General features: G+C 48.9%; 1 protein-coding gene across 1 annotated transcript in view; it reads right to left on the reverse strand.

Moving 5' to 3' along the window:
* CSF2RB (colony stimulating factor 2 receptor subunit beta) overlaps positions 1–21,361 on the reverse strand; it is a 231,819-nt gene that overhangs the window by 154,574 nt on the left and 55,884 nt on the right. Inside the window, exons 6-7 of the mRNA XM_063940665.1 lie at positions 5,719–5,867; positions 5,270–5,432 (exon numbers count right to left, since the gene is read on the reverse strand). Of these exons, the coding sequence (XP_063796735.1) occupies positions 5,270–5,432; positions 5,719–5,867 (312 nt within the window). The remainder of the gene's footprint in view (positions 1–5,269; positions 5,433–5,718; positions 5,868–21,361) is intronic.

Below are 21,361 nucleotides of genomic sequence, written 5' to 3' on the forward strand. Positions count from 1 at the left end.
GCAGCAGCTTCAGCACGAGGTGGAAGTGGATCTTGATCTTTCCCTAATTTTGGAACCTCAACATTTTTGTTCTCCATATTTTAATAGGCACAACTAAAAGGCACCTCAGGTAAACAATGGAGATGGATGGATACTAGTATACAATTATGGATGGACTGCCGAGTGCCGACACAGAGGTAGCTACAGCCGTGGACTATTGTACTGTACTGTGTCTGCTGCTAATATAGACTGGATGATAATGAGATGTAGTATGTATAAAGAAGAAAGAAAAAAAAACCACGGGTAGGTGGTATACAATTATGGATGGACTGCCGAGTGCCGACACAGAGGTAGCTACAGCCGTGGACTACCGTACTGTACTGTGTCTGCTGCTAATATAGACTGGATGATAATGAGATGTAGTATGTATAAAGAAGAAAGAAAAAAAAACCACGGGTAGGTGGTATACAATTATGGATGGACTGCCGAGTGCCGACACAGAGGTAGCTACAGCCGTGGACTACCGTACTGTACTGTGTCTGCTGCTAATATAGACTGGATGATAATGAGATGTAGTATGTATAAAGACGAAAGAAAAAAAAACCACGGGTAGGTGGTATACAATTATGGATGGACTGCCGAGTGCCGACACAGAGGTAGCTACAGCCGTGGACTACCGTACTGTACTGTGTCTGCTGCTAATATAGACTGGATGATAATGAGATGTAGTATGTATAAAGAAGAAAGAAAAAAAACCACGGGTAGGTGGTATACAATTATGGATGGACTGCCGAGTGCCGACACAGAGGTAGCTACAGCCGTGGACTACCGTACTGTACTGTGTCTGCTGCTAATATAGACTGGATGATAATGAGATGAAGTATGTATAAAGAAGAAAGAAAAAAAAACCACGGGTAGGTGGTATACAATTATGGATGGACTGCCGAGTGCCGACACAGAGGTAGCTACAGCCGTGGACTACCGTACTGTGTCTGCTGCTAATATAGACTGGTTGATAATGAGATGTAGTATGTATAAAGAAGAAAAAAAAAAACACGGGTAGGTGGTATACAATTATGGACGGACTGCCGAGTGCCGACACAGAGGTAGCTACAGCCGTGGACTACCGTACTGTACTGTGTCTGCTGCTAATATAGACTGGATGATAATGAGATGTAGTATGTATAAAGAAGAAAGAAAAAAAAACCACGGGTAGGTGGTATACAATTATGGATGGACTGCCGAGTGCCGACACAGAGGTAGCTACAGCCGTGGACTACCGTACTGTACTGTGTCTGCTGCTAATATAGACTGGATGATAATGAGATGTAGTATGTATAAAGAAGAAAGAAAAAAAAACCACGGGTAGGTGGTATACAATTATGGATGGACTGCCGAGTGCCGACACAGAGGTAGCTACAGCCATGGACTACCGTACTGTACTGTGTCTGCTGCTAATATAGACTGGATGATAATGAGATGTAGTATGTATAAAGAAGAAAGAAAAAAAAACCACGGGTAGGTGGTATACAATTATGGATGGACTGCCGAGTGCCGACACAGAGGTAGCTACAGCCGTGGACTACCGTACTGTACTGTGTCTGCTGCTAATATAGACTGGATGATAATGAGATGTAGTATGTATAAAGAAGAAAGAAAAAAAAAACCACGGGTAGGTGGTATACAATTATGGATGGACTGCCGAGTGCCGACACAGAGGTAGCTACAGCCGTGGACTACCGTACTGTACTGTGTCTGCTGCTAATATAGACTGGATGATAATGAGATGTAGTATGTATAAAGAAGAAAGAAAAAAAAAACCACGGGTAGGTGGTATACAATTATGGATGGACTGCCGAGTGCCGACACAGAGGTAGCTACAGCCGTGGACTACCGTACTGTACTGTGTCTGCTGCTAATATAGACTGGATGATAATGAGATGTAGTATGTATAAAGAAGAAAGAAAAAAAAACCACGGGTAGGTGGTATACAATTATGGATGGACTGCCGAGTGCCGACACAGAGGTAGCTACAGCCGTGGACTACCGTACTGTGTCTGCTGCTAATATAGACTGGTTGATAATGAGATGTAGTATGTATAAAGAAGAAAAAAAACACGGGTAGGTGGTATACAATTATGGACGGACTGCCGAGTGCCGACACAGAGGTAGCTACAGCCATGGACTACCGTACTGTACTGTGTCTGCTGCTAATATAGACTGGATGATAATGAGATGTAGTATGTATAAAGAAGAAAGAAAAAAAAACCACGGGTAGGTGGTATACAATTATGGATGGAGTGCCGACACAGAGGTAGCTACAGCCGTGGACTACCGTACTGTACTGTGTCTGCTGCTAATATAGACTGGATGATAATGAGATGTAGTATGTATAAAGAAGAAAGAAAAAAAAAACCACGGGTAGGTGGTATACAATTATGGATGGACTGCCGAGTGCCGACACAGAGGTAGCTACAGCCGTGGACTACCGTACTGTACTGTGTCTGCTGCTAATATAGACTGGATGATAATGAGATGTAGTATGTATAAAGAAGAAAGAAAAAAAAACCACGGGTAGGTGGTATACAATTATGGATGGACTGCCGAGTGCCGACACAGAGGTAGCTACAGCCGTGGACTACCGTACTGTACTGTGTCTGCTGCTAATATAGACTGGATGATAATGAGATGTAGTATGTATAAAGAAGAAAGAAAAAAAAAACACGGGTAGGTGGTATACAATTATGGATGGACTGCTGAGTGCCGACACAGAGGTAGCTACAGCCGTGGACTACCGTACTGTACTGTGTCTGCTGCTAATATAGACTGGATGATAATGAGATGTAGTATGTATAAAGAAGAAAGAAAAAAAAACCACGGGTAGGTGGTATACAATTATGGATGGACTGCCGAGTGCCGACACAGAGGTAGCTACAGCCGTGGACTACCGTACTGTGTCTGCTGCTAATATAGACTGGTTGATAATGAGATGTAGTATGTATAAAGAAGAAGAAAAAAAACACGGGTAGGTGGTATACAATTATGGACGGACTGCCGAGTGCCGACACAGAGGTAGCTACAGCCGTGGACTACCGTACTGTACTGTGTCTGCTGCTAATATAGACTGGATGATAATGAGATGTAGTATGTATAAAGAAGAAAGGAAAAAAAAACCACGGGTAGGTGGTATACAATTATGGATGGACTGCCGAGTGCCGACACAGAGGTAGCTACAGCCGTGAACTACCGTACTGTGTCTGCTGCGACTGGATGATAAATAATGATATAAAAAATATATATATATCACTACTGCAGCCGGACAGGTATATATTATATAATGACGGACCTGCTGGACACTGTCTGTCAGCAGAATGAGTTTTTTATTTTATAGAATAAAAAAACACCACACAAGTCACACGACGTGTGTTTAACTTTTACAGGCAGACATTCACAATACAATATAGTTTACTATATACTGGTGGTCAGGTCACTGGTCAGTCACACTGGCAGTGGCACTCCTGCAGAAAAAAAGTGTGCACTGTTTAATTTTAATATGTACTCCTGGCTCCTGCTATAACCTAACTGCTCCCCAGTCTCCCCCACAATTAAGCTGTGTGAGCACAGTCAGATATTATACATAGATGATGCAGCAGCACACTGGGCTGAGCACAGATATGGTATGTGACTGAGTCACTGTGTATCGTTTTTTCAGGCAGAGAACGGATTATATTAAATAATATAAAACTGCACTGGTGGTCACTGGTCAGTCACTAGTATAACTAACTAATACTATCAGCAAAATTCTGCACTCTCTGTCTGAGTACTCCTCCTAAGCTCCAGTAAATGAAGTGTCACTGTCTCACTCTGTCACTAGTATAACTAACTAATACTATCAGCAAAATTCTGCACTCTCTGTCTGAGTACTCCTCCTAAGCTCCAGTAAATGAAGTGTCACTGTCTCACTTTCACTCTCCTATCTATTTCTTCTCTAAAAACGGAGAGGACGCCAGCCACGTCCTCTCCCTATGAATCTCAATGCACGTGTAAAATGGCGGCGACGCGCGGCTCCTTATATAGAATCCGAGTCTCGCGATAGAATCCGAGCCTCGCGAGAATCCGACAGCGTCATGATGACGTTCGGGCGCGCTCGGGTTAACCGAGCAAGGCGGGAAGATCCGAGTCGCTCGGATCCGTGTAAAAAAAGCTGAAGTTCGGGCGGGTTCGGATTCCGAGGAACCGAACCCGCTCATCTCTAATTCAAATTACCCAAGCCTGGGGCAGTTCAGGAACCTAGTCTTGCCATGAAAGCATACCTATTCCTACAAGTCATATGGCCACACCTCCTCTAAAGGCACACAAAGCATTGCACGAGAGCCCGATAATCACAATGAGGCATCCACAGTTTTCAGGAAGGCCCTGGGGCACTTACAGTGAACCTTTGATTAATAATCATACAAAATCCCTAGAATATGAAGAACGTGAAGGTTAGTGTAAGAATGTGGACCACAATGAGTGATGTCTGCACATTACAGCTGACAATACTTAGAGATACAGGCAAGGTGCCCAAGATTAGGTTATCTGATTGTGTAAGAAAAAACAGAAATTTCCTACGTTGAGTTCTAATAAATTTGTAGTTATCAGTAAACGATAATTAGAGACCAGTGACCAATTATAGGTTTGAGCTCTCTATTATGGTACAGGTTACAGCTCCCTTGAACTTTAGCCTGCATTACCAATATTTTCCTAAGGCAGCCCCTACCCACCTGAACATGTACGGATTCAGTATGTTTTACCGGTGGTCGGGATGCCGGCTGCCAATATCTCAACAGTGGCATCCTACCCGCCAGAATGCCAGCAGAGTGTCAAGCGCTAAGAGTCCCCTTGCGGGCTCTGTGGTTCGCTGCGCTCACTACAGGATCGATTTCCACACAAGTGGGAATAGCCCCTGTTGTAGTGGGATTCCGGCAGGTGGCATTGTCAGCTGTCGGGTTTCTGTCGTCGGTATCCTGACCACCAGGATCCTGACAGCTGGCAAATGAAACGCATCCTACATATACATGTGGCGGTTATTCCCAGGGGTTGGTCAAAAACCTGAATAGCGAGAAGTGGGAGCACTCATGCCCCTCCATCTGCATTTAAAAATGGATGGTGAGCTTTAATGGTATTCACAGAACCAGCAGATCTCACAGTAGCCCCTTAGGCCACCTAAAGAGAGGGGAGGGGCAGCTGTTTGTGAAGATGTTTTTCTAAGTGGCAAATCTGCCTATATTATAGTTCTGTTCAGAGATACCTTGGGGCATTGTCCAGGCTGACTCCTTGCTCCAAGGACTGCGGAACTGGTGATCTTCGTCCTTTACAGATCGAACTTTAAACAGGTAGGTGCTTCCCGGGACAAATAACTGTGGGCTAAAGCTGACTTCTGTATTTCCCAGAACACTAAGTATGACAGCATCCTGTGGATAGAGATGACATGGAGACATCAGATGTAATATATGATAACTGCTGCAGGTAACAATTTAAATGCAAAAGATATATCCTTAGCCCTTCCTTGGATTTCAGAAGTATGGCACACCGGAGATATTCTGTTATTACATAGGTAGTCTCTCATTTCTTCCACAGATAGGCAGAGATCAAAGCTGATGAGGGAATGTTATACTTTTAAACCCATAATAAGTTAATAACCCCTTGATGCAGTATCTTAGCTATGGGTGCAATAATCATATTTTGTCTTTACTGTACCTCCCATGTTTCCCAGTTCTTTCTGCAGTATGCGATTTGGTACAGCAGAGATACAGTAGTTGAAATGTAATCTGGCATCTTCCAGGTCAGAGTGATCCAACCATTTTCAGATGTATGGACCATTACATCTTCTGGAGATGGCATCCGTACTGCAGAAAAAGTTGGAGAAGATGCAAAATTCAGCTGTCATTATCACTAGTGTCACTGTCAGTAATTGGGTGCATCATGTGTAGTGGGTCATCCTGTGTTATCTCTTCAATATGCTTTTCTCCCGCCCTCGCTAATATGCTGTATATATCAGGTCCTCCCACGTGTGTAATGTTCTCTATTTCATTCTAATTTCCCACCAGGCCAGACCACTACTTCCCCTCACAGTTATTAGACTGCGCCTCGTATCAGTCATACTGTCTCAACATCAGTTGTAAGATGCCAGGATTGGCAGAAACATGGTCATACATTGAGGTGAGTAGTGTGATCAGATTTCTGCATCTAAAGGGCACATCAGCAGCTGAACTTCATTACCAACTTGTTGAGCTGTACGGTGATAATGTAATGTCACAGAAACAGGTTTGGGTGAGGTGCACTGCCTTTGATAACGACAGGACAGATGTTCAAGATGAGCACTACCATTGTGAGGTACTGGACCGTCCTCCCTACAGCCCTGACCAAGCACCGAGTGATTTCCATCTCTTTGGATCACTGAAGAAGCACCTGGGTGGAAGACAATTCGCAACCAATGGTGAAGTTCAGCAAGCCATGATTTCCTGGCTTCAGGCGCTTGACACAAATTTTTTCTATACTGGGATAGATGCGTTGGTATACTGTAGGAACAAATACTTAGACAACTATGGGGACTATGTGGAAAAATAATCTGTACCAAGGCCATACTATTGATTATACATATATGTACGATTTACCTTACTTATTAAACCACCCTCACATTTTACACTTCTGTGATTATCTACATATAGAACAGCTAAATACCACTGACTGACTCACTGACTGATCACGAAATCTCCGGAACCATGAGGACTAGGAACTTGAAATTTGAATAGTAGCTTTGTTTTGTGGTGTACAGTAGGAACCCACTAAGAAGGAACTTTTCAAAAGTCCACCCCCAAAGGGCTGAAAAGGGGTGAAATGTGTTTTTTTTTAAAATAAATTCTTCATTATCTCTTAATCCAGATAAGATTTAGATTTGTTTTTTGCATACAAATGTTACCAAATTAAGTGTCTAAGTAGGTGTATATATTTTTAGCAGCATGTTAATCTAGGTTTAAAAACAATCATTTTTTAACAATGCTTTTACCGACAAATTGTAAATTTTTGTTTAATTTTAAATTGGAAGATTGTTAGGGGCTTCTTTAGCATCCACCCGAAACTCTCATAATTCTGAGAAATCCTCATGATCCCATCAGACTACAATTTACAGACTGCAATTGAGCAGATCTACATATGTAGTGTGCAGCCACACATCCAATCTCTTGCAGCCACATACTACATAGATCTGCTCAGCAGCAGTGCTGATAATTTTTTCACAAAGTAAGCTTCAAATAGTTAGAATTCTTAGAACTATCTATCTTTCTATGCAAGGGCAGATAGGTCAATGAATAGATTGTCTGACTGCAATTCCAAAGGCAATGGGTTCGAATCCCGAGTATGTCAGCATCTTGAAATTTAATAAAGGACAGTGGGCGGGATGTACTAATGTACATCGCCGCCCATCGCCACCCTGCACCACGATGCTGATCGCATATGTACTTACATAAGCGATCAGCATTGCGGAGGACAGCTATTCCGATAAGAGCTGTCCTCCGCGATGCACAGTGGCAGCCTGACTTCCGGGATTCGGCCCCAGGAGTCAGTCTGCGCATGCGCAGGGTGACGGGGGTGGCCGCAAGGCATGCTGGGAGGGATCCGATCGGATCCCTCACACAGCGCCGCGGAGAGAAGCCCATAGGCTTCTATGGACTATCGCCAGCTAAAGCTGGCGAACCGCGGCGCTGACCTGCCGGCCGGGGGATGGTACATCAGGAAAATGCGGTAAACAGGGGGTTTACCGCATTTTCCGCTTAGTACATCCCGCCCCCTGTGACTGAATAATAACGACATTTCAAGTTGAGTTCATGAATGTTGTATAGCAACAGAAGGGGTCAGGGTAGAAGATGCTGGGCTTCAAAAGGGGGAGGCTACAAGTGAAAGTAATTAAAACCTTAATTGACAAGTGTCACCAACAGCGCCCCCCTACCCTGCAATGCTATGTGCGGTGCCCCCTCCGCACACACCTAGTTATGACCCTGTTTCTTGTTCAAACATCTGCAGTTCCCAGTAAGGGTCTGCTATGCCATGACCATTAACAAAGCTCAGGGTCAGAGTTTGAAAGTGGCTGGTGTGGATCTGAGGAGTGACTGCTTCTCCCATGGCCAGTTGTATGTAGCCTGTTTCCAAGTCAGCTCCTCTGACAGCCTGCCCATTCTCCAGCCTGAAGGAAAGACTAAAAAATATAGTTTACCAAGAAGTCCTTCAAAATTAAAGTTACAAACATGAAAATACTTGAAATTCCATAGCGAAGCATGGCTATTCAGCTAGTATATTTATAAATCTCTCTGCACATTCCATATCTCTCCCACCTGCACTGCAGCATGGTTTTACCAAGGTACAAAGGCCCAGATTTATCAAGCTTTGGATAACTGCATGGTGATAAAGTACCAGCCAACCTAGAGCCAGCCATATGCATAGGCAAACTAGGCAATTGCCTAGGGCATTTGATATGCCTAGGGGCATCATCAGCTTCTGCTGATTAAAATGATATGCGACATGCCTATATTCTGTATGTAGCATTTCATATGCAGATACAGCCACAGTCTCACACAGTATATTGGCATGCTGCATATCAGTTTAATCAGCAGAAGCTGCTTGTGCATCCTAGCCGCATAGCAATGCAAATAAGATGCATTTTCATAAAAAAAAGTGCCCGAAGTTAGCATTGATGCAAGATTTGTGAGGACACATCTGTATCCAAGCAGAGGCAGAGGTCACAGTGTTAGTGGAAGTGTGAGTGCTGTGTGCATGTGAGTGGGTTGGTTGTGCAGTAGTGTTCAGAATATGTGTAAGGAACATTATGTGTGTCATGTAAAAATGCATTAATAATGTGCAACATATGTTTAAAGGGCCACTATGTGTGTCATTATGTGTATAAGGGCATTAATAATGTGCGGCATATGTGTAACAGGGTACTAATGTATGTGTGTCATTATGTGTATAGGGGCACTGATAATGTGCAGAAAATGTGTCATTATGTGTATAAGGGCATTAATGTGTAAGGGACATTATGTGTAAAAGGGCATTAATAAAGGTTGTCATAATCTGTAAGGTGCATTATGTTTATAAGGACATTAATGTGTCTCATATGTGTAATGGGCATTACTGTGTGGAATTGTGTATAAATGCATTACTAATGTGTGGCATTATGTGTATAAGGTGCTCTACTATGTGGCGTTGCAAATAGAAAGGGCACTACTTCGTCGTCTAATGTGAATAAAGAGCAATAAGGTGTGGTGTAATGTGAATAAGGAGCAATTCAGTGTGATGTAATGTGAATAAGGGGCTCTACTGTGAGGAGTAACGTTTATAAGGTAAAGTGATACTACTGTGGGATGTAATATGAGTTATGGACACTATCGCAAGATAAAATGTGAATAAAGTTGCAGTACTGTGTGGCGTAATTGGAATTGGGTTTACTATTGTGTGGCCATGTCCCTTCCCAGCAAGAAGATGCCCCTTTTTGGGCTGTGCATCAAATGCGCGAACTGTTCCTATTTAAAATATAGGGGGTACAAGGACTGCTATGGGTGAGGGGTAATGGTGCTGGGAAAGAGGTGCAAGGTCAGAGGCAGAACCAGCGGTGGTGCTAGAGGGCACCAGCCAAAATCTTGCCTAGGGCATCATATTGGTTAGGGCCGGCTCTGAGACAATCAGTTCCTAACTGCCATGTTACAGGCTGTGTTTGAAAAATTACAGGAGCTGATTGGTTGGAACTTTATCACCGTGCAATTTATCTCTCTCCAAGGCTTGATAAATCTGGCCCAAAGTTACATGTTCTTTTTGCTTTGCTTCCAACTCAGAAATCAGCCCCTCTGTTACTATGGGTTCATTTGGAATCAGAATTATTCCATGTACCAATAACCGGGAAATTCCTTAAACTTCACACGTCAGATGCATCCGCACGCCACTCAAGCACACTTATCTTAGTAAATAAAGACACAACAACCGTAATTGGCGTGAAAGGGGTCAGCTTTTTATTTTGACCGAGAGGAAGGCCTATTAATACTAAAACTAAAAATGCAGACTTCCCTCTCTAACTAAGGTGGCGGGGAGAAGAACGGTTAAGCATGATAAACAACTTAATAAGGGTGATCCACTTTATATGACAAAATAGAGCAATAAACATATGTGTGTGAGGGGGCCTTCTGCCCAAGATGTTCCGGGATCGGCCTGCTGCCTCCATCCCGAGCAATAAAAAACATATGTGTGAGGGGGCCTTCTGCCCCAGATGTTCCGGGATCGGCCTCCTGCCTCCATCCCAGACATCGGAAATCCAAAATCCAAGGCCAGGGGTCGACCTTCTGCCACTACCCCTGCCCACCAACAGTTGTAGGGACGGAGGTACGCCCCGCCCCTATAGGGTCAAAAACTGGGCCTCCGGCCCCGATATCCACACATGTTTATGGTCTATCATATGGGCCCACCAGGTACGGTGGTGCCCATCAATTAATACTAAGACTATAAAATACCTAAAAGTTCACCCGAACTTACTAACAATAAACTCCTTCAGTTACGCTAAAATAACCGTTCAGAAACCGGCCACCAAAAGCCGACACAAATAACTCCATTGGAGCAACCAAAAAACCAACTCCCCAGGGCGGGAGGGTGGGTCACGGAAAACCAGGAAGAGACAGGGTGTCCTAAGTCTGAAGACTATATGCATGTCAGACCAGCCCTTATACAGAATCCAGCCAATCACAATCCAGGCAGCTTTTCTTCAGTTCCTCCCATAAAAAATGTAACCCCTTCCGTGCCAGCGTGTTGCATTAAGAGGCGTGCCGCAAGCGCAGACGGCGAGTTTATGCTGCTTTCGGCCACATTCATGACCTACGCAGTCTTAAACTTCACACGTCAGATGCATCCGCACGCCACTCAAGCACACTTATCTTAGTAAATAAAGACACAACAACCGTAATTGGCGTGAAAGGGGTCAGCTTTTTATTTTGACCGAGAGGAAGGCCTATTAATACTAAAACTAAAAATGCAGACTTCCCTCTCTAACTAAGGTGGCGGGGAGAAGAACGGTTAAGCATGATAAACAACTTAATAAGGGTGATCCACTTTATATGACAAAATAGAGCAATAAACATATGTGTGTGAGGGGGCCTTCTGCCCAAGATGTTCCGGGATCGGCCTGCTGCCTCCATCCCGAGCAATAAAAAACATATGTGTGAGGGGGCCTTCTGCCCCAGATGTTCCGGGATCGGCCTCCTGCCTCCATCCCAGACATCGGAAATCCAAAATCCAAGGCCAGGGGTCGACCTTCTGCCACTACCCCTGCCCACCAACAGTTGTAGGGACGGAGGTACGCCCCGCCCCTATAGGGTCAAAAATTGGGCCTCCGGCCCCGATATCCACACATGTTTATGGTCTATCATATGGGCCCACCAGGTACGGTGGTGCCCATCAATTAATACTAAGACTATAAAATACCTAAAAGTTCACCCGAACTTACTAACAATAAACTCCTTCAGTTACGCTAAAATAACCGTTCAGAAACCGGCCAACTGCCAGGTTACCAACCTGCCACCGCCACCTGAACCAAGAAAACGAAACTAAACTCCAACTTGAAGAAAAAACAGAACATGAAGCTGAAAAGACCTCAAGACCCGGCGTACCAGATCATTGCCACCCACGGCCGACAAGCCATATATAGTGCGGATCTAGCCGCCTGCCTGCAAAAGAAGGGTGTGACTGAGGGTAATAAACAAAACCTAGTATGGAGAAAATGGGTAACCTAAACCGGCGTCCCTAACAGGGGGGATGGGGGGGGGGGGGGTCGCCCAATTTGACTTGAGGCAAAAACAAAACTTCGTCAGCCGGCAAAAGCCGCAATTAAAACCAACGATAAAACAAAAATTCCTCAAGGCCCCCGCAGTCGCAAAACGCAACTGCGACGAGCAGCTAATCCTCAAATGGGCGCACTGGGAGGACAAAGGCCCGATATAGCGCCTGACTGCACCAGACCTCCACCTACCCAGTGCCCGGACGTTGACTTCGGACCCACCCGCCGCAGCAGCAGCTGAAGCAGCGCCGATGCGGAAAGAGTGAGCCCCATGGTCGTCCGGAGGTAGACCCAGGTATAAAATACAACGTCCCAAAACCGACCGAAATTGAAATGCGGTAAACGGGGAACCGTCAAAAGGACGAGCCACCCGGAAAGGCGTCGGAGGCCGTACGAGCGAATAAGACCGGGCCGCGATAACTGGACAAATGCCCCGCACACGAGCCCGACCCATTCGAACTCACAGCCCCCCGCCGACTACGTCAGTCTTGGAGCGCTGAATCCTACACCACAAACCGTCGGGGAGCATGACGACGCGGGCCGCCAGCATGGGCGAGGCAGAAGTCCGAGAAACGGACACCAGCTCACCCACCCTGAACGCACCGTGAAAGGTCACCGGAAAGGCCGTCATGAAGAGGCGAACCTCGTACCCCCAAAGAGCAAAGACTCCGTAGGGATCCCAAAATTCGCCTCAGCAAAGACTCAGTGAGCGGTCGGCGAGTGTCCGGCCGGGGCGAGATCGCCCAGCCCATTCCCTCAACAGCCTCCGAAGGAAAAAGGACTTAGTAAAGTCCTCCTCCCCCGAAAAGCTACAGAAAGGAAGGTATGCTCGCAAGAACCTTACCCAACATACGCCTGCGAAATCCCGTCGGTGTACGAAAACCCCCAGATGTGAGTTGAAAGGAAGTCGTGAGGGGTCGTACCACAATGGCCTCTCACCAGAAGGTAGCGACTCGATCGCTGCCAGGCGGCCCGATAAGCCGCGAAGGTTGCAGGGGCCAACAACCTGTGTGCTAAATCCTCCAATCATAACCTGCCACACATAAGGCAGACATGAGTCCCCATGGATTAGAGCTGCAGGAGCCAAGCGCCTAAAATGCTGGCCGTCGCCCGAGAAAGGGCATCAGCAATTCCGTTACGCACTCCCGCGACAGGCTTGGCTCGCAACATCATGTTGGTCACCAAGCACAGCAAGACTATCTGCGCAAGGAGCCGCAGGACAGGCAAGGGCGTGGCTTCTGTTGGATTATGGCAAAAACCACGGCCAAGCCGTCGCACCACAAGATAACCTGTTAGTTACGCAGGGCATGCAACCAGAATGGGAAAAATACCAGCAACAGCATGTTTGTCGTGAGGTGCTCGCTAAACCAGGCATGCGGCCAAGGAGACTCATACCAGCAGCCATGAAATTAAGCCCCGAAACCAAAGGCATCGGAGACGTATGTGAAAAGCATCCAGGGACGCGCTGGACACGACCGCCTCTTGGCAAATACAGACGCCTGTGAAACGAACTAGAAATTCGTCCCAAATAGGTAAATCCCGGCGGATGTCGAGTGATAATTTAAGAAAATGAGGCGGGCGTCTAATCCCAACCGTCACCTGTCCCAAATGTCTACAGTAAAACATAATCATGAGGATAACCTTTCCAGCAAAATTAAACAGGCCCAATAAGGATGGAGCCACGGGCAGAGTAAGGTGCCCGCAGAGGGACAATGGAAGGATACCACCGGGGAGACGCAACACCTTGTTCACAGGGAGCCTACAGAGACCGCCGACCGTATCAATCTGTATCCCGAGGTAAACCAAGGAGGCTAAATGAGCCTCTGCCTTCCCTGGAGCAAACTTAACCCCGAAGTGTGCGAAAGGGGGGGCAAATGCCGGCGTAGCGATCGGAGGCCGGTGGGCAGATAAAAGAAAACCGTCCCAGTAGTGAGAAATTTCCCACTCGCCCAAAGCCAGCTCCAGACACCAGTGGAGGAAAGAACTGATTCTTCGGAAGTATGCGCAAGAAAGAGAACAACCCCTAGGGAGTCATAGAGCGATGTAGTAGCCATCGCCCAGTTCGAAGCCCATAAATCGAAAGGCAAAAGGGTGTAGCGGGAGGAGTCGAAACCCTGACTCAATGTCCAATTGACACATCACTGCCCCCCGGACCAAATGACCGAATGGTGTCTATGGCCGAGTAAAAGATAGGTAAACGACCATACACGGATAATAAGGGATAGCATCAGGAACCGATGACCCGAGAGGACAGGAAAGATGTTGGATGAGCCAAAATTTTCCTGCGGTCTTCTTGGGCCCAATGCCTACGGGGGACAAGACCTGGTACGGGGGAGGTTCCCGGAAAGGGCCTATCATCCTGGCCAACGACACTTCAGCCTCAACCTTCTGTCGGAGCACGTCCGGAAACTCCCGAGCGGAAGAATCCACCAGCCGCGGGTACTGTCGCAGCCAGGGCATGAGCGCCCGGAGTCTAAGTGGGGTGGGGCCCGTGGCCAGCGCCTGGGGACAGGTCTGCGGGCCGGAATTACCCCCGTGCCCTGTACTGGGGCAGTCCTTGATCCCGTGGCCTCCGCCACAGCTGAATGCAGGAGTGATGAAAAACGACCCCGCCGCCCCAAGTCGCATTGAGCAGTATTGAAAACGAAGCAAATGTCATGCCCCGCGCGCAGAAAGCCGGCAGAAAGAGGGGCAGGTCGTTGAGCCCATCGTCTCGCTATACCGCCTACCAAAGCGCCGGCGGAACCCTGCGTCAGCTCCGCGCAGAATTCCACCTACTTACCGAAGTTAAAGATCCGCCGCCCATGCTGTTTGCGTTGGAAGACCTCATTGGGCATGTCGCCAAGCCGACCCTATGTACTGATGGTACAGAACGTGTATAAGGAACTGATAGCGCACGAAGGTATGTGTTAGTCCAGGCACATAGCCAAGTAACATGCTGCGTCGCTAAATATGCATATAACCCAATTTGGGTAGGAGCACGAAGCGTCCTCGCTACCCTGGCCGTTCACGTAGCTGAAAGCAAGGCTTTATGAGCATCGCTTAGTAAGAGCAAAATATTGACGTATTGGCCCTTACGGGCCCAGTCCCGTACCCGGGGCCCGAGCCACTGCCGAGTTAGCGCTGCGAAAGGTGCCCGACTCCACCTTGCGAGGCTGAAGAGGTTGAACACCGGCGCTCGCGCCGTTTGCGACACCTGACCGTGCAAACCACCGTGGTCGGTGGACACAACCACCGAGGACGTGTAGGCAAGGAAGGAGTCCGTGACCCGACGCCTGCGCCTAATGTGCATGCTGGCAAAACCTACGCGCATTGTTACCCTCGCTAGAGGAGCAGGACTGAGTACTTGATCCCAAGCCGCTACAGGGGTAACCGCGCTCCCCTCGGACCTGGCAGGGTCCGATGGAGACTCGCCTGCACGAGAGGGAACTCCATCCGATCCAGCAGCCTCCAGACGACTTGTAGATGCACCGACCGACGCCATTCCCGATCCGACGACGACTGCTTGGGAGACAAAAAGACATTGTGCCCCTGCTCCCCCACTGATCCCACAGCCGCCGGGAGCGGTGCTGGCGGGGCGACCATCACACCAGAGGACAGGAGCGGGGTAAGAGTTCGCGCAATGCCATCCACCAAAGAAGCAGTGGGCCGCCCCCGTCCCCCGATTGCGGGGGATAACAATGGAGCCACCGCCGACACGATAGCGGCACAAATGGCGGACAAGACGGTGACGTCCGAGTCATAACTGCTAGAGAGAGGTTAATTTTGTAGGGAGCCAATTAATCTACCATTATATTTTCGGATTGTGGGAGGAAACCGGAGTACCCAGAGGAAACCCACGCAAGTACAGGGAGAATATACAAACTCCACACATTTAGAGCCATGGTGGTAGAGAACCCATCACCTCACAGCTGTGAGGCAGTAATGCTAACCATTACACCATCCGTTGTGCAGGAATGTCGGACTGAGTGCCATCCACTGCAGTGTCGGAAGGAGACGTCTGAATGCAGGGAGGGTCCAGATCGCTCACCACCCGCCTGCGCATGCCGCCCCCGGAAGGGGCGAGTGACCGGCAGCTGAGACCCCAGCCTGAGACCGGCAGAGGCGACACATGAGCCAAACCGGAAAGGGGGGGCTGGTGCCGCGGGTCCCAAACCACGGCAGGAGATGCCAGGTGGCCCGTACCACCGCAGGCGGACGCGGCACGCCCCCACCTGACGGGCCCAGCAATGTTGACCGTCGGCAACAGCCCATACGCAGCCGCAGAGCGAGTGTGTCGCCCCGCCCTGTCACGGGAGGGCGCTGACCGGGAGGGGAACGTAGTTAGCAGCACCAGAGAGAGTAGGCCTCATATGGGCCCCCCTGGTGATTGAATGAGTGCCGCCACGCGCGTGCCGGCCAGACCCCTCACGTCCGGCGGCCGCGCGACCTCCAGCAAGCTGGAGAGTGCGTGACAAAAGCCCCCTTTAATTCGAAGCAGTGCACTTTTTAGTACCTGAGGCTCAGGGGATTAGTGTGATGAGCCATGCAAAAATGGGGGCTGCCCCTCCTGGCGGGTGGGAGCCGCCGAGCCGCATGGAGGGAGCGCTGTCACGTCCCCCTCCCGCGCGCGAATCGCGCGGCCGCCAGCTCCACGTGCGGCGGGTTCAGGGACGGGATTATTGAGCCACGTAACAAATAAATAGAGGCTGCCCCCCCTGGCAGGAGGGAGCCGCATGGAGGGGGCGCTGTCCCGTCTCCCCCGCGCGTGGCCAGCGCGGCCGCCAGCTCCACGTGCGGCGAGTTCAGGGACGCAACAAATAAAAAGAAGTCTGCCCCCCCTGGCGGGAGGGAGCCGTTTTTAAAACATCAGTCCTGGGATTCAAACCAGTGACCTCACCATAACTGTGCAGGGAACTTTTCCACTAGGCCACTGTGCCTGCACCATGGTGGGAGCGCCCAGCGTCCCCCCCCCCCCCCCCCCCGCGATTAGCGCGGCCGCCAGCTCCACGTGCGGCGGGTTCAGGGACGGGAGAACACCGTCCCTGTCAGGCCGCCTAAGATGCTCCAGGACCCCGCCGCTCCATCCTCCGCCGCGGCCGGCGGCGAGGACAGAGACTGAGAGTGCGGATGCAGGGGAGCACGGGCGGGCGTCCGAGCCCGGCCGCGTGCGCACAGAGTCCCCTACATTAGCTGAAGCGGGTCTACCCCGGGCCTCGCGGACCACAGCAGAGTCCGTGACCCGGGCGGAGGAAGCCCGTACTGCTCAAAGGTACGGGCCGTGTAAAAAGGAGAGTGGGGAGGGGGCACATGAAAGGAAAGGCGAGCCACGTTACTATAATATATAGGAGAAAGCAGGGAGAGAATAGAAGGAAGAATAGGGAAAGACCAGAGAGAGATAGTTAGGAAATAAAAGGATAATAAGAATAATGAAGGAATAATAAAGTAGCTGTACTTATCAGTCTCACGGAAAACCAGGAAGAGACAGGGTGTCCTAAGTCTGAAGACTATATGCATGTCAGACCAGCCCCTATACAGAATCCAGCCAATCACAATCCAGGCAGCTTTTCTTCAGTTCCTCCCATAAAAAATGTAACCCCTTCCGTGCCAGCGTGTTGCATTAAGAGGCGTGCCGCAAGCGCAGACGGCGAGTTTATGCTGCTTTCGGCCACATTCATGACCTACGCAGTCTATGAGTACTTCACATAAATAATATCTTACACTCAGCTGTATACAGGACTGAGGGAAACACTGTGGACAAACAACCCTTAATGAAATGAGCTCCCTCATTGGAAGCAATGTCCCTATTACCCGCTGCTTCTTATTTTAGCAGACAGGAAAAAGTGGGGACAACATCCGCTCCCTTCAGTCTGGAGTAGTGGCTCTATAGCTCAGTGCCACTCAGGGGCACAGAGAAAGGGGGTACTAATTACTCAGTAGCGGGCATGTAGGACAGGCCCAGGTACAACCTCCCAGTACAGGGGTACATTGGGCAGAGAGAGAGAGTAGAGTGCTGCTGCCTCTCTCACTCCCCAGCCCAGCACACGCTCCTGTGTGCTGAACTGAGGAGGGTCCAGGGAGGCTGAGCACTGTCCTCTCTCTCTGTATGATATATGGGGAGATAGCAATTGCACTGTTCCCCTTCTCGGATCCACCTCTGGCTAAACAACAAGCGCCGTTCCCCCTGTCCAGCATCCGGCGCCGTGCTTAGGTTTGCTTTTAGTTTTTTTTTAGGGGCATGGCAAAGCCTTCCTGATCTGGCCACGCCCCCATTCCCAGGCCCACCTCCACTCTGGATGGCCCTGGCAGTGGCACCACTCTCCCTGCCAATCACTGACATTGAGCAGCAGCAGCCAGCTAATTCTCCTACATGTCAGGGACACATCACAGGACATTAAAGCACTGGATGAGTGTGATTACAGTATGTTACTCATACAGTCTCTTATTCACACACTAGTTCGAATGCAACCCACATCTAGTCATTTTTTGCAGCATGCACATCAGCGGCATACACATCTTTGTGTATCTTCAAGTGATTCTGAGTCTGATGCATCTCGGTTGTTTCTCTCTGTCCATAAAATAGGTGTTACTGGGTGTCAGCCAGATGATGGGCGTGTAGCCAGAGTTACTCCATGGGGGTCATTCCGACCCGATCGCTCGTTGCAGTTTGTCGTAGCGCAGCGATCGGGTCGGAACTGCGCATGCGGCAGCGCTGCAGTGCGCCGGTGCATGGCAGTCGTCGGTGCCCAGCGATCGCCTCTGAGACAAAGGCGGTCGCTGGGCGGGAGGGGGCTGAACGGTTGTGTTAAGCCGCCGTTTAGTAGGTGCGGTCCGGCCAACGCAGGCACGGCCGGACCAAACGGGGGGGCGGGCCGCAGCGGCTGGGTGATGTCATACACAGCCACTGCGGGCCAGGGAGCGAGGAGTAGCTCCCGGCCAGCACGCTAAAGCTGCGCTGGCCGGGAGCTACTCCTGAAGTGGAAAGGCATCGCCGCTGTGCAATACCTTTGCACTTCTGCATATCAGGAAAGATGATCGTAGCTGTGCTAAATTTAGCACAGCTACGATTAACTCGGAATGACCCCCCATATTCTCAGTTGTGCATGTGCTGAGTGGCCACTTATTTCATTTGTATCTCCTTTGCCTAGCATGGGGCAGATGTAAGTGCCAGTAATGGTGATGACCACTGCATAAGCAAAAGCAAGAAAACCAAGGTGAAGTGCTTGATTGCTCATTTATATTGCCAGCTGTATGCAATCCAACTGTCAAAACAAGTTTCTGGAACAAGTAAATGTAAAAGAAAAAACCCACACACATAAAAAAGGGTCTCACGTTTGAGAAAGATCACAAAAGCAAAATCTGAGAAATTACTTCATAAATCAGAAAATATAATAGCACAAGGCATAATGGCCCTCATTCCGAGTTGATCGCTCGCTAGCTGCTTTTAGCAGCAGTGCAAACGCTAGGCCGCCACCCTCTGGGAGTGTATCTTAACTTAGCAGAAGTGCGAACGAAAGATTAGCAGAACTGCTACTAAAACATTTCATGCAGTTTCAGAGTGGCTCAAGACTTACTCCTAGCTTGCGATGACTGCAGTCTGTTTAGTTCCTGGTTTGACGTCACAAACACGCCCTGCATTTGGCCAGCCACTCCCCCGTTTCTCCAGCCACTCCTGCGTTTTTACCTGGCACGCCTGCGTTTCTTAGCACACTCCCTGAAAACGCTGAGTTGCCGCCCAGAAACACCCACTTCCTGTCAATCAAACAACAAACACTTGAGCGACTAAAAAGCGTCACTCGAGCTTGTGTAAAACTACAAAGCTTTGTGTGAAAGTACTTAGCGCATGTGCATGCGCATAAATGCCGCTTTTTCACCTGATCGCTGCGCTGCGAAAATCGTCAGCGAGCGATCAAATCGGAATAAGGGCCATAGGGCCTAATTCAGTAAGGATTGCAAATTCTGCTAAGTAGCAGAATCTGCAATCCTTTTGCTTGCATGCTGGGGGATGCCCATCACAGGGCAAGGCCGCCCAGCATGCTGACCACCACTTCCCCCCCTTGATGAAGCAGAAATTGCAATCGCACTACAACTTCTGCATCAACGCAGGAATTAGGGATGCCTCCTGCCGGCGCAGCGTAGTTGCCCTCGCAGGAAGCCTGCCACCAAGTTCCCGATCGTGGCGCAGCATGTGACGCAACGCAGCCATCGCAATTACGCCCCCGCCACACCCTATTTGCGCCACACTGCCCCCTGTTTGGCTGGCTCCACCCCTGCAACGCTCCATCTTCGCCCTGGAAACAGAGCGTTGCTACCCGATTGACAGGTAGAGGCGATTGCATTTTCTGCTGCCCCCCGCAGAAAGTGCGGGTGTATGTGCAGGATGGGCGCTGCGCATGCGCCCTTGGGGCGATCGCAATAATTCCAGTTGGATTGCAAATTTGCGATCCAACCTGAATTAGCACCATAGTTAAAATAATTTAACGAAGTGTTACCGGGAACCTGCAAAAAAGTCTTTTTGTTTATAGATTTTAAAATGTTAGATATTTATAGCTTTAAATTAAACTTACATTTGTTGCTATGTTATTTAAGTAAACTGTTGTTCTTTGACTAGCACACGTTTTAAATTGTTTATTCCAAATTTGAAAAACATGTATGCAATAGCATAGTCAGCAAAAATGTATAAATATAAAAAGGATTTGCCTCGATTCGGCCCTGGCATTTGTGAACGTCACAGGGGGCGCGCGTCACAGGAGGTGCGCCGCACAACGTATGGGGGCGTGCCGCAAGTCATGGGGGCGTGGACTCATGGCACGCCCCTGTTACCATTGCGACGGTTGCTGGGGGGATGGAACAAGCCGCGAGTCCGGGGCGTGGACTCGCGGAACGCCCCCATTTCCATGGAGACCATGGAACCAGAGAGCCGGCGGCTGCACTGTGCGTGGCCTTCCCGGCTCTCTGAGCAAACGATTCGGCCCACCTGCCCATTGGCCCTTCTGGCATGTGCCAGAAGTGCCAGATGGCCAGACCAGCCATGTCCGTAGAGGATGCTGGGGTCCAATTTAGTACCATGGGGTATAGATTGGTCCTTTGGAAGCCACTGGTACTTTAAGAGTTTAATAGTGTGGGCTGGCCCATCCCTCTATGCCCCTCCTAAAAGACTCAGTCTAGAAACTGTGCCCGAGGAGAATGACATACTTCGAGAGAAGGAAATACATAGATAGTGGTAAGATTCACACCAGCTAACACAAAACAAAAAAAGTAAAGCCAAACTAACCAACTTGGAACAATTCAGCAACGGCTGACCCAACAATACTTAACCAAGTAACTATGCAGGAATACGAAGCACTGGGCGGGCGCCCAGCATCCTCTACGGACTATGAGAAAAGGATTTACCGGTAGGTAATTAAAATCCTATTTTCTCTTACGTTCTAGAGGATGCTGGGGTCCAATTTAGTACCATGGGGATGTACCAAAGCTCGCAGTACGGGAGGGAAAGGGCTGAGGTTACTGCAGAACAGATTGACCAAACTTTAGGTTCTCAGTGGCCAAAGTATC

The sequence above is a fragment of the Pseudophryne corroboree genome, chromosome 9 (genome assembly GCF_028390025.1).
Source record: "Pseudophryne corroboree isolate aPseCor3 chromosome 9, aPseCor3.hap2, whole genome shotgun sequence".
Lineage (NCBI taxonomy): Eukaryota > Metazoa > Chordata > Amphibia > Anura > Myobatrachidae > Pseudophryne > Pseudophryne corroboree.